At 42.5% G+C, this 13894-nt stretch overlaps 1 protein-coding gene across 1 annotated transcript; it reads right to left on the minus strand.

Moving 5' to 3' along the window:
* Positions 1-2785: 2785 nt before the first annotated feature.
* RNASE13 (ribonuclease A family member 13 (inactive)) lies at positions 2786-3529 on the minus strand. Its single transcript, XM_023540665.2, has one exon. The coding sequence runs from the start codon at positions 3458-3460 to the stop codon at positions 2861-2863; it is 600 nt and encodes a 199-aa protein (XP_023396433.2). The 5' UTR covers positions 3461-3529; the 3' UTR covers positions 2786-2860.
* Positions 3530-13894: the final 10365 nt, after the last annotated feature.

Raw genomic sequence — 13894 nt, forward strand, 5'->3', positions numbered from 1 at the left:
TTAATAGAATTTAGACTCATTCCCAAAGCTCTAGTATCTGAGTTCAAGCAACTAGGGCTTGGTGGCTTTGCGGACACACAGAATGCAGGACTTAATGTTTGATCTCCACTCCTTTTTCTGTTCTTAGAACAAGATCTAATCTCTGACCTCCTGGCTCCCTCACCCTCTATTCTACTAAAAGCTCTTTATGTTCCAGGTTTCAAATAGGGCCTTCCCAGTAAGAGGGACCTTGCATATTGGGTCTGGGGTTGAAGTCCTTTGTCAGTAGCCTCATCAAAATAACTCTTCTGGAAACAGAAAAATCTACCCTCCCTCCTCCCACATACCCGACACATTCCCATAAACCAGACTCCCTCTCCCTCATGAGTGGATGGCTCTTGCCCCAGCTGCATCTGGGCACTAAGAAAGCAGCACTACGCCAGAAGCAGAGCAAGAGCGCAGAGTACCAGCAGTATCTAAGCCTGTCTTTAGGAAAATGGTGTGTGATAGTGGAGGGGAGGGAAGAGGGCACAAACCAATCCACCAATTTGCAGAAAGCAATAACGGTAGACAGGGTGGACCAGCTGACAGATGCCAGCAAATACACTGGCTTCCACAGGGAATGTTTGATGAGAGTGGCAAAGGCAAGGGCCTTGCAGAATGGGAAGAGGTGACTGAAACTCAGGATATGTTGAGTGCCTACAAGGCTGCTGCCACCTATGATAAGAACAAGTAGAAAGGAGCCTCATCTTAGCCTGCCAGTTCCTGACCCTCTGTCTTCAACACAAGAGAGCATGGGAAACAATAAACATCTGTGTGTGCAGCAGCTAAGAACTCCTGTCTTCCTTTAGCATGTGGAATAGATGGGCCCATTGGTATAGAAAGAGGGAGAAGAGAGAAGCCTCAGCATTTCCAGCCACCTCCCTTCTCAGCTTTGTACCTCCCAGCCATAAATTAGCATTTCCCTCAACAGTTACTTCTAAGAATGGGACTGGGGGATATATTCAGAGATAAGACATGAGCCAGTTGTAGAGACAGAAGTATTTGCTACTTGTGTTCACACATTGCTGGTACCTAAGCCTTCTACCTACCAAAAAACAACAAAAAAAAACAAACCCAGTGCCATCGAGTCAATTCCAACTCATAGCGACCCTATAGGACAGAGTAGACTTGTCCCATAGAGTTTCCAAGGAATGCCTGGTGAATTTGAACTGCTGACACTTTGGTTAGCAGCAGTAGCACTTAATCACTACACCATCAGTGTTTCCCTACCTACCGAAAGGGAAATTCCTGATTTGACATGTTGTTGTTAGGTGCCCTTCAGTCAGCCCTGACTCATAGCTACCCTATGGATAACAGAATGAAATGTTGCCCAGTCCTGTGGTATCTTCATGATTGTTGCTGTGTTTGAATCCATTGCTTTAGCTATTGTATCAGTCCATCTCATTGAGGGTTTCCCTCCTTTTACTGCCTTCTACTTTACCAACCATAATGTCCTTTTATGTGATTGGTCTTTCCTGATAATGTGTCCAAGATAAGCAAGCCAAAGTCTTACCATACCACCTACTGGACCTTTGCCTGTCCCTCCACCTTCCTTATTTGTTGCAATCCAGGTTTTGTTGAAGGAATAAGTAGAAATCAACTAGAGGGAGTCAAGGATCTACTCAGTCTGACTCCTATTATGATTTTACCCTAGAGCTAGGGAGAAGGGAGAATCTGCTTTCAGCATCCAGCCCAGAACTGAGTTTTACCCCACTGCACGTTCATCATGGTATACACAGAGCAGAAGACCTTACTGACTGCTAAGGGTAGCCCTGGAAGATGGCCAAAGGTGGTGGCCTCCATGCCTCCAAGAGTAGTAGTCCTGGTTCATTGAGAAAAAAAAATTAAATCAGAACTGAGTTAGATGTGTATTTTTTAGCTTTTTATTTTGAGATGGTTATAGATTTACAGGGAGTTGCAAAAATAGTACACAGAGGTCCCATGTACCCTTCATTCCATTTCTCCCAATGATTATATCTTACATAACTCAGATGTGCTTTTAAAACTTAATGTGACTACGGCTAGGCTCACCTCGTCCCCTGTCTTGTCAGTCACAGAATCTAAGTTTAGGGAATATTGAGAGGAGCTACTGGAAGGAAAAGAAAAGTAGGAAACTTTAGGGGATTGGGCTAGAGACCATAACTTGAAATTCCAGTGAGCCAAAGTGAGAAGAATGGAAGGAAAAGAGGTTAGAAGAAGGAAGACAGGGAGACTAAGAATGTTGGGGAAAGGCATGCTGGACTCCATGGTAGGGAGGGAGGCAGGACAGGTTACATAAAAGGGAGAATCAACTGGGAACTGAGGGGAGTTCTGGGGAAATGAGGCTAAAATATGTCTCAGGGAGGTTCCTATAGCTAGAAGTTCCCACTGTGTAGGTAAGTGAGGGGGAAAGTTACAGGGATGTGGGGGAAGACTGAGAAAAGAAGGTTGATAAGGATGCAGAGGTGAGATGCAGAAGCTGGGTGCTTGTTGCCATGGTGTGAGTTGAGGCCCTGGGCCTCCATCCAGGATTCAGGGTCTGGCCCAGGGGATGGACAGTCATTGCCAATTGGACAGAGTCAGCTCATTCGTGGTAAAACTGTCCCTGGAAGAAGGAGAATTGGGGGCAAGAGGTGCTATAAACAAGTTGGAAAGAGCCTAGTGGACAGTATGACTTTGGATGGTGGCCAAAACTTTGGACATTTTCCCTGCCTACCTAGTCTCTTGGGAGAAAAGGACACTGCCTGTCTAGGAAGTCAGGAAGGAAGACTTGTGCCAGGGATCAGTGTTTTGGGAATAGGAAAAGGCTAGCTGTTAGAGGCAGAGATGGGGGGTGGTTCAGAATTAAAGCTCCCCTTCCCTAGAAGAGGCCAATGATATCTACTGGATCAGCATCATACTTGCGGGAACAGAGCAGGTAGAGCTTTTGGTTGGTTAGGGTGGTATTGTAGTAGCAGCTGGTAGGCGGCTGTTTGTCCGACAGTTGGCAGATCGTGAGGGGGAAGGAGTCCTTAGTTAATGTGCAGTAGTGGTTGTAGTTCTCACAGAAGTTCTCACTATGCTTGCAGTACTTCCGGATGGATTTAAAGGGGACATGTACCAAGTAATGGATCTTTGGACAATCCCAGTTTTGCATTCTGCCTCTCACATAGCTCATAATGCCATTACAGTAGCCCTGGAACTTGCTTGAGTACTCAACCCGGGGGAAGTCTATGAATAAGTGGTTGAAGTTCTTGATGGCACTCCACAGGTTGATACCCAGGACCAGAGCTGATCCTAGAACAAGCTGGAGGAAAAGTAGCCGGGCCACAGCTGGTGCCATTCCTCCTGCTGACAAAATTAAGGTGATTATAGGCAGGGATAGGTCTGTCTGTCCCTTCCCAGAGCCTCCAGCATCCCCAGCCTTCCCTTTGTTCCCTTCCCTATACTCTTGAGAGCTGGAAGGTACCTCGGAGATCATCCAGCCTAGGTCATCATGACCCAGAGAGAGAAGACACTTGCCCAAGGCCACCCAGCTGGTCAGCTACTTTCAGCCATTTCCCCTCCTCCCTTGGTGCACCTCAGGGACTCAGCCTCACCCAGTCTGTAACACTTGCAGAATCAGAGATCCACTGGTTCTTGGATGAGAGACTCTTCCCAACAATCCCTGGCCCCCCAGCCACTCCTTGTGGTAAAAAATACAGAGTAGATAGGAGAAATAGGGCAAGCTGGTGATTCCCTGACTGCTCAGGAGGAAGGACAGGAGCTGAAAGACCAACAGAGTTTGGGTAGGAGGGCTGAGGTCTTTACCAGAGACCAAGGACAGCCCAGAGATAAGAAGAGGCTAGAAAGATTTCTGGATAAAGACCAGTCTGGGAGGAGAGAGTATCCCCTGAGATTGAGGAGCCCCTCTGTGCTGAGGAGGCTGGATGAGTGGTATCATCAGAACACTTAGTTCCAACTTCTTTGCCAGAAGTCCCCAAGTTCTTAGGCTTTCTTTGATGTTTTTTCTGGTCCGTAGGCCCTGCTCCCACTGAAAGGTGAGACAGAAAGCACTGACATGTTTCTGAGGAACGAAGTGCTTCTTACTCCCATCCCTCAGAGAACAGAGGGCCCATCACTCTCTCATCCCACTCACAGGAGCCCAGGAGACCATGTACGCAGAGGCTTCCCACAAGAGTGCTGGGCTTAGAATCAAAGATCTCTGTGTAGATTCCCCTGGAGAAGGTAGGCTTCACTGCAGTCCACCAATACGTCTCAATGTAACCTCAAGCCCTGTAAGAGCACTCCTGGAAATCTATGCATGCTGACTCTGCAGTCGTAAATGTGGCAGATTGGGTTAGACACTGTAGCCTGGACTTCAGAAAGTCTGGGCCATCTGAGCCTGTCTTGACAGATTCTTGGCATTAGTTGGTCCTTGGGGAGTTTGTCATGCTGGGAAAAGGGTCTGACTCTCTTTTTCAGCCACATCTTCCCCTTCATCAGAGCCAAAAGGCTAGCTCCCTGAGACCTGACAGCCATCGTCTTTTACTTCTACAGGCTTCTCAGCCTTGTCCTCCTGTAGGTTGTTTTCCAGGTGTTAGGCTTCCTCTTAGGAGAGCCTTATCACCCTCACCCTGGAGAGTGGGAGAGAGGAGTCAGAAACCAAAACTGTGCGTGCTCCAAGGCCCACCATATGGCTCAAGAAGGGAAAGAAATGGGGCCACAGAGAGACTTAATATGTTCCTCACTTCTTTTTTTTTTTTTCTTCACTTCACAGGTCCCTGACATCACGAACTAGAGTCTAGAATTAAACCTAGCCTCCCCACAACTCCTTTCTCTTCCTATGTCTTCTATCTCAGTTTCCTCAGTTATCTATATGAGAAACCTGAGAGTGACTCCTCCCTCTTCCTAACTCCAAATGTCGGGAGTCAGTATCGCATGCTGGTTAAGATCAAGGCTTTTGTATAAAACAGACCAGGAATTGAATCCTGGCTCTGCTGCTTGCATGATGTACCGTCAATCTAAGTTTACTAAACAACTAAAAGCTCCAATTTCTTCTTCTGTTAAATGGGGATAATATTTTATTGTTCATGGCAACTTCATGGCAGAGGCATCTTAAATAGGAAGAATTCATTAAGCTCGTATGTAATGAGCTTTGAGTTCAGTGCCTGGCACACAGTGAGTACTCAATATCAGCATGAGCTCAACAGTCATGAAACCCTGACAATCTTACTTAAAAATTTTCCGAAATCAGTCTCTTCCATTCCTATCTCTTCCCCCATTCAGGCTGTCCTGTCTCCTGGACATCATGTACTCTCCAACTCCAATAAATCCCCACTCAAATAGATCTTTTACACAACAGGTCAGAGTAAAAATGTAGTCCCCTCTTTTGCAATACCTTTTTGTTTCTTATAGGATATAATCCAAACTACATCTCATAGGACATAACACCTTTCATGATCTGGCCCCTGTTCATCTCTCCAATTGTCTCTCAATCCCTGCCTGCTTCCCACATTGAGCACCACCCTGCCTCCATGACCTTGCTATTGCTGTCTCCTTTGCTTGGAAAGCTTGCTCCTCCACTCCTTTTGCCTCCATTACTTCCACCGAGCTAGCTCAGATGAAGACAGCCCAGAGTTTTCCTGTTTAAGAAGCCTCTGCTTGGACGACTTTCCCTGTAAAGTGTGCACAGCCAACCAAGAGAGAGTAAGGCCCACATAGACAGGTGGCTCATCTATACCCTTCAGCCTGGTCTACAAGCCAACACCAAGTGGGAGCCCATGTGGAGGGTGGTCCCTGAATATGGCTGACTCAAGTTTTTGCTTTCAGAAAGCCTACCACGTTGTGGTCCCGACCTCAAATCATGGCACTTCTTCCCTACTGCCTCAAGGCTGCAGCTCCCCTAAGAAGAGAAGGGGACTTTTCATGCCTCTTGGTCTCCCTCTTTCTTCATTTCCCCTCCGCTTGCCACCATTCTTCACTCCCCCTACCCACCACCACTCACATTGAAGAGGAGCAAGTTCAGGACTTGATATTGGATGACCTACTGAGCTTCTGTTTCCCCTACTGTAAAATGGGAAAATACCTTCCTGAACTCTTGAGGCTGCAATGAAATGAGACAGTGAGCATGAATATGCTTTTTAACCATTAAATAATATATAAATGGATAACCAGGTATGGTCTCCTAGGTTCTATACCAACACAGTTTTTCCCCCCATTTTTTTCCCAACTGATTTTTGATACCTGCAAAGCCCCTTTTATTTCCCCAAACAAACTTAGAGGCCCCCATCACTGATCTCCCAATCTAGAGCTCCCTCGTAAAAATGGTGTGGGGGCAGCATCTGACCTCCTCTAATTTTACAAGGAGGAAAGAAAATCAAGATCAACAGCCCAAGGCTGACTCCTATGAGACAGAGGTCAGACATGCCTCCTCTCTCCACCATCTTTACCAATTCTGATACCAACCGTTCCTTCCATGGCATTCTCTACTTCTCCGCTGAGTTCAATAATTCGTTGCAATGGCTACACAGAATTCACAGACCATACTCACGATTATGGGGTTTATTAGGGAAGTAACAGGTTATAATTCAGGTTCAGGAATGCTCAGGATAGAGTTTTTCCATCAGGACAGCCTTTTCTCACTTGTGCATTAGGCACACCTCTCTCTGACCCCTCAGACTCTGCTCTGCTCGGGCAAGTGTTACAAAGTTCTTTGAGCTCTGCCCGTAAGTGCCCAGAGGCACCCAAGTATACCAGTGAGCCTCACACATAGGTGGTCAACCGTAGCTCTGTGAGTCAGCAAACCTAGCTCCACCAAGTGCCCGGAGGCACCCTACTCCTCCAGCAAGGCTCCTGCCCAAAGGCACTCAGCTTTCTTGCTCCATGGGCCAGAAAGCCCACTGCACCCACCTATTGCTGGTCTCACCTACTGGTCTCATCTGCTGGTCTCTCCTGCCAACATTTCTCTAGCACCGCTTCTTGCTGTCTTCAGCATTACAGTTATCACTCTCTCCCTCTCTCTCTCTCTGTCTTCTGGTTCCAGGAACTTCTCAAAGCAGGGATTCTGGGTCCAAAGGATGTGCTCTGCCCCTGGCTCTTCTTCCTTAGTGATGGTGAGATTCTCCTGCTTTTAAGCCTAGCAGGATGGCAAAACTGACCAGTCCCCTTGGTGGCCTACAATTACCTTATTTGCTCTGTCCCACCCAATCACTTGAGTGAGAGCTACAAGACTATGGTGGAAAAGGCCACAAAAAAGCAGTCCATCACAACACATCCCTCTAAGTCCTCACTTAAAATTCATCTCTATGAAGCTTTCTATGATTAGCCATGCCTCATGTTAATTACTTAAAAAAATAGTCGTTAGAAACTATCTCAAAAACACTATGGCAGGGAGGTGGAGCCAAGATGGCAGAATAGACAGATGCTTCCGGCAAGCCCTCTTACAACAAAGACCTGAAAAAACAAGTGAAACGAGTATATTTATGACAAGCTAGGAGCCCTGAACATCAAAGGCAAGCTTGAAAACAAACTGAGGGGCAGGGGGCAGAAGAGACGGTTCAGAAGTGGAGAGGAATTACCGGACCTGAAACACGGGGAGCCCTCAGGCACCATTCAAGGGAGTGGCAGCGGCAGGCTGGTACTAGCATTGAGCCGCAGTTTCCTCAGGGAGTAGCAGCCAGCCACACAGCCTACTCACACCTCTGGAACCAGAGAAGAAGGGTGCTCTCAGCAAAAGCTAAGTACTTGCATATATTTTACTGCCTCCACCCCACCAGCTCCCAAGCCGACTTCAGCGGCTGATTTCCCTGGGCCTGAGATAGGCCCTGTTGAGCGCCTAGAGCCATCCTCCTGGCCTTGGAGAAGGAATAAATTTGCAATTGGGGGAAAAGATACTTTGCCAGCTCCACTAACCAGGGGAGCTCAGGACAGAAGTGGCTCCTGTCCAGGCATAAATGGTCCATGGACTTTGAGTACATTTCCCCTCTGCATGGACATGTGTGGGCTTATTCTAGGAGAATAGGCCCTTGTTGGCAGACTCCAACCGTTACAGCTGTGTGGTAGAGAGGTGGGTGTTTGATGCTTGACACTGCTTTGCCTATTAAGCAGGATCCTCCCCTACCCACATCAGGGGCCTAAAGACTGGTGACTCCACTCTGGTCACCCAGCCACCTGTGACAAGGGTCCAAGGAATACTGGTACCTCCCAATCTTTACAACCAAAAACAATGGGTGCCCATGGTCCATCTGCAGGACCCACCCACCTGTACTCTAGGGAATAGGGACACGCTTTCTTCAGAGACACCTGGGGGATGACTCTCAGTCCCCTGCCTTGTTCAATGCGTGACCCCCCCCCCGCTCCGCCGCTGCAATCAGATACCGGTACCTACACCAGTCACCCCTGCCCCTCTAAGACTGTAAGACAGAACCTGTACCACACACTTGATGATCAGCTACCTGGACACCTGAGCTGAATTCATACAAGTAAAGTGAACGGAATCCTAGACTGATATACCTGACAACAGCTCTATCCATCTGGGGACAGGATGTCAGAGCTCCAAAGGCAAAAATAAGTGAGCTAACTCACTCAAGCTACCCATTTGGGCATATTGAAACAAAACAAAGCAAAAAGCTATGACACAGTAAGCAAACATAAAATAGACTAATACAATAACTTATAGATGGCTCGGAGACAAGAGTCAATATCAAGTCACATAAAGAACTAGACCATGATCGCCTCAACAAGCACTCAAAAAAAAAAAAAAAAAAATCAAGTGATCTTCTAGTGAAAGTACCTTCCTGGAATTACTAGAGGCAGAATACGAAAGATTAATATACAGAACCCTTCAAGGCATCAGGAAGGAAATGAGGCAATATGCAGAACAAGCCAAGGAACACACAGATAAAGCAATTGAAGAAATTAAACAGATTATTCAGGAACATAATGAAAAATTTAATAAGCTGGAAAAATCCATAGACAGGCAGCAATCAGAAATTCAGAAGATTAACAAAAAAATTACAGAAGTAGACAACTCAATAGAAAATCACAGGAGCAAAATTGAGCAAGCAGAAGCTAGAATTTCTGAACTCGAAGATAAATCATTTGGCACTAATATATTTGAAGAAAAATCAGATAAAAGAATTTTTTTTAAATGAAGAAACCTTAAGAATCATGTGGGACTCTATCAAGAGAAATAACATACAAGTGATTGAAGTACCAGAACAGGGAGGGATAACAGAAAATACAGAGAGAATTGCTGAAGGTTTTGTTGACAGAAAACTTCCCTGATATCGTGAAAGATGAAAAGATATCTATTCAAGATGTTCATCAAACTCCACATAAGGTAGATTTTAAAAGAAGTCACCAAGACATATTATAATCACACTTGCCAAAACCAAAGATAAAGAGAGAATTTTAAGAGCAGCTAGGGATAAATGAAAAGTCACCTACAAAGGAGAGTCAATAAGAATAAGCTCAGACTACTTGGCAGAAACCATGCAGGCAAGAAGGCAATGGAATGAATTATATAAAAAATTGAAGGAAAAAAATTGCCAGCCAAGAATCTTACATCTAGTAAAACTATCTCTCAAATATGAAGGTGAAATTAGGACATTTCCAGATAAACAGAAGTTTAGGGAATTCATAAAAACCAAACCAAAACTACAAGAAATACTGAAGGGAGTTCTTTGGTTAGAAAATCAATAATATCAGGTATCAACTCAACACTAGAACACTGGGCAGAGCAATCAGAAATCAACCCAGACAGCAAAATCACAAAAATAAATTGAGATAAAAAAAGTTCAAAGCAGGGAAACAGTGATGTTATTATGTAAAAGAAGACAATATTAAAATAATAAAGAGAAACTAAGAAATGTAGTCATAGATCTTCCATATAGAGAGGAAGACAAGGCGATACAAAGAAATAAAAGTTAGATTTAAATTTAGAAAAATAGGGGTAAATAATAAGGTAACCACAAAGGAAACAAACTATCCTACACATCAAAATAAAATACAAGAAAAAAATAGACACTCAGCAGAAACGAAATCAACAACAACAAATATGAGGAAAGGAAAATATATAAGGATAATCTACTCAACACATAAAATTAAGTGGGAAAAAGAAACTGTGAACAACACACAAAAAAAGACATCAAAATGATAGCACTAAATTCATAAAAAAATACCTATCCATAATTATGCTGAATGTAAATGGACTAAATGCACCAACAAAGAGACAGAGAGTGGCAGAATGGATTAAAAAAGACAATGCGTCTATATGCTGCCCACAAGAAACACACCTTAGACTTAGAGACACGAACAAACTAAAACTCAAAGGATGGAAAAAAATATATCAAGCAAACAACAATCAAAAAAGAGCAGGAGTGGCAATATTAATTTCTGACAAAATAGACTTTAAAGTTAAATCCATCCAAAAGGATAAGGAAGGACACTATGTAATGATTAAGGGGACAATATACCAAGAAGATATAGCCATATTAAATATTTATGCACCCAGTGAAAGGGCTGCAAGATACATAAAACAAACTACCAGCACTGAAAAGTGAGATAGACAGCTCCACAATGATAGTAGGAGACTTCAACACACCACTTTTGGTGAAGGACAGGACATCCAGAAAGAAGCTCAATAAAGACACAGAAGATCTAAATGCCATAATCAACCAACTTGACCTCATAGACGTATACAGAACACTCCACCCAACAGCAACCAAGTGTACTTTCTTTTCTAGTGCACATGGAACATTCTCTAGAATAGACCACATATTAGGTCATAAAGCAAGCCTTAGCAAAATCCAAAACTTTGAAATATTACAAAGCATCTTCTCTGACCATAAGGCCATAAAAGTGGAAATCAATAACAGAAAAAGCAGGGAAAAGAAATCAAACACTTGGAAACTGAACAATACCCTGCTCAAATAAGGCTGGAGTATAGAAGACATTAAGGATGGAATAAAGAAATTTGTAGAATCCAATGAGAAAGAAAACACTTTCTATCAGAATCTTTGGGACACAGCAAAAGCAGTGCTCAGAGGTCAATTTATATCAATAAATGCACACATCCAAAAAGAAGAAAGGGCCAAAAATCAAAGAATTATCCCTACAACTTGAGATAGAAAGAGAGCAACAAAAGAAACCCTCAGGCACCAGAAGAAAACAAATAATAAAAATTGGTGCAGAACTAAATGAAATAGAAAACAGAAAAACAATTGAAATAATTAACAAGACCAAAAGCTGGTTCTTTGAAAACAATCAACAAAATTGATAAACCATTGGCCAAACTGACAAAAGAAAAGCAGGAGAGGAAGCAAATAACCCAAATAAGAAATGAGATGAGCAATATTACAACAGATCCAACTGAAATTAAAAGAATCATATCAGATTACTATGAAAAATTGTACCCTAACAGTTTTGAAAACCTAGAAGAAATGGATGAATTCCTAGAAACACACTACCTACCTAAACTAACACAAACAGAGGTAGAACAACTAAATAGACCCATAACAAAAAAAGAGATTGAAACGGTAATCAAAAAACTCCCAACAAAAAAAAGCCCTGGCCCGGACGGCTTCACTGCAGAGTTCTACCAAACTTTCAAAGAAGACTCAACACCGCTACTACTAAAGGTATTTCAGAGCATAGAAAAAGACAGAATACTCCCAAACTCATTCTATGAAGCCACCATATCCCTGATTCCAAAACCAGGTAAAGACACTACAAGAAAAGAAAATTACACATCTATATCCCTCATGAACTTAGATGCAAAAATTCTCAACAAAATTCTAGCCAGTGGAATTCAACAATGTATCAAAAAAATAGTTCACCATGACCAAGTAGGATTCATACCAGGTATGCAGGGATGGTTCAGCCTTAGAAGGACAATTAATGTAGAATCACATGATTTTGTCAATTGATGCAGAAAAGGCATTTGACAAAGTTCAACACCCATTCATGATAAAAACTCTCAGCAAAATAGGAATAGGAGGAAATTTCCTCAGCATAATAAAGGGCATTTATACAAAGCCAACAGCCAACATCATCCTAAATGTAGAGAGCCTGAAAGCATTCCTCTTGAGATTAGGAACTAGACAAGGATGCCCTTTATCACAGCTCTTATTCAACATTGTGCTGGAGTTCCTAGTCAGAGCGATTAGGCTAGATAAAGAAATAAAGGGCACCCAGACTGGCAAGGAAGAAGTAAAAGTATCTTTATTTGCAGATGACATGATCTTATACACAGAAAACCCTAAGGAATCCTCAAGGAGAGTTCAGCAGAGGATCAGGATACAAGATAAACATACAAAAATCAGTTGGATTCCTCTACGCCAACAAAAAGAACATCGAAGAGGAAACCACCAAACAAATACCATTTACTGTAGCCCCCAAGAAAATAAAATACTTAGGAATAAATCTTACCAGAGATGTAAAAGACTTATACAAAGAAAGCTACAAAACACTTCTGCAAGAAACCAAAAGAGACCTACATAAATGGAAAAACATACCTTGCTCGTAGATAGGAAGACTTAACATAGTAAAAATGTCTATTCTACCAAAAGCAATCTATACATTTAATGCAATTCCAATCCAAATTCCAACAACATTTTTTAATGAGATGGAGAAACAAATCACCAACTTCATATGGAAGGGAAAGAGGCCCCAGATAAGTAAAAAAAAGAAGAACAAAGTGGGAGGTCTCCCTCTACCTGATTTTAGAACCTACTATACCACCACAGTAGTCAAAACAGCCTGATGCTGGCACAACAACAGATACATAGACCAATCGAACAGAATTGAGAATCCAGACATAAATCCATCCACATATGAGCATATGATGTTTGACAAAGGCCCCAAAGCAGTTAAATGGGGAAAAGATGGTCTTTTTAACAAATGGTGCTGGCATAACTGGATATCCATCTGCAAAAAAATGAAACAAGACCCATATCTCACACCATGCAGAAAAACGAGCTCAAAATCGATCAAAGACCTGTATATAAAATCTAAAACGATAAAGATCATGGAAGAAAAAATAGGGACAATGTTAGGAGCCCTAATACATGGCATAAACAGTATACAAAGCATTACTAACAATGCAGAAGAAAAACTAGATAACTGGGAACTCCTAAAAATGAAACACCTATGCTCATCCAAAGACTTCACCAAAAGAGTAAAAGACTACCTACAGACTGGGAAAAAGTTTTTAGCTATGACATTTCCAATCAGTGCCTTATATCTAAAATCTACATGATACTGCAAAAACTCAACTGCAAAAAGACAGATAACCCAATTAAAAAATGGGCAAAAGATATGAACAGACACTTCACTAAAGAAGACATTCATTCAGGTAGCTAACAGATACATGAGGAAATGCTCACAATCATTAGCCATTAGAGAAATGCAAATCAAAACTAAAATGAGATTCCATCTCACTCCAACAAGGCTGGCATTAATCCAAAAAACACAAAATAATAAATGTTGGAGAGGTTGTTGAGAGATTGGAACACTTATACACTGCTGGTGGAAATTTAAAATGGTATAACCACTTTGGAAATCCATCTGGTGCTTCCTTAAAAAGCTAGAAATAGAATTACCATTGTAATCCCACTCCTTGGAATATATCCTAGAGAAATAAGAGCCTTTACACAAACAGATATATGCACACCTATGTTCATTGCAGCACTGTTTACAATAGCAAAAAGATGGAAGCACCAAGATGCCCATCAACAGATGAATGGATAAATAAATTATGGTATATTCACACAATGGAATACTATGCATCGATAAAGAACAGTGAGGAATCTGTGAAACATTTCATAACATGGAGGAATCTGGAAGCTATCATACTGAGTGAAATTAGTCAGTTGCAAAAGGACAAATATTGTATAAGACCACTATTATAAGAACTAGAGAAATAGTTTAGAGA

Source organism: Loxodonta africana, chromosome 10 (assembly GCF_030014295.1).
Source record: "Loxodonta africana isolate mLoxAfr1 chromosome 10, mLoxAfr1.hap2, whole genome shotgun sequence".
In the NCBI taxonomy this organism is placed as follows: domain Eukaryota; kingdom Metazoa; phylum Chordata; class Mammalia; order Proboscidea; family Elephantidae; genus Loxodonta; species Loxodonta africana.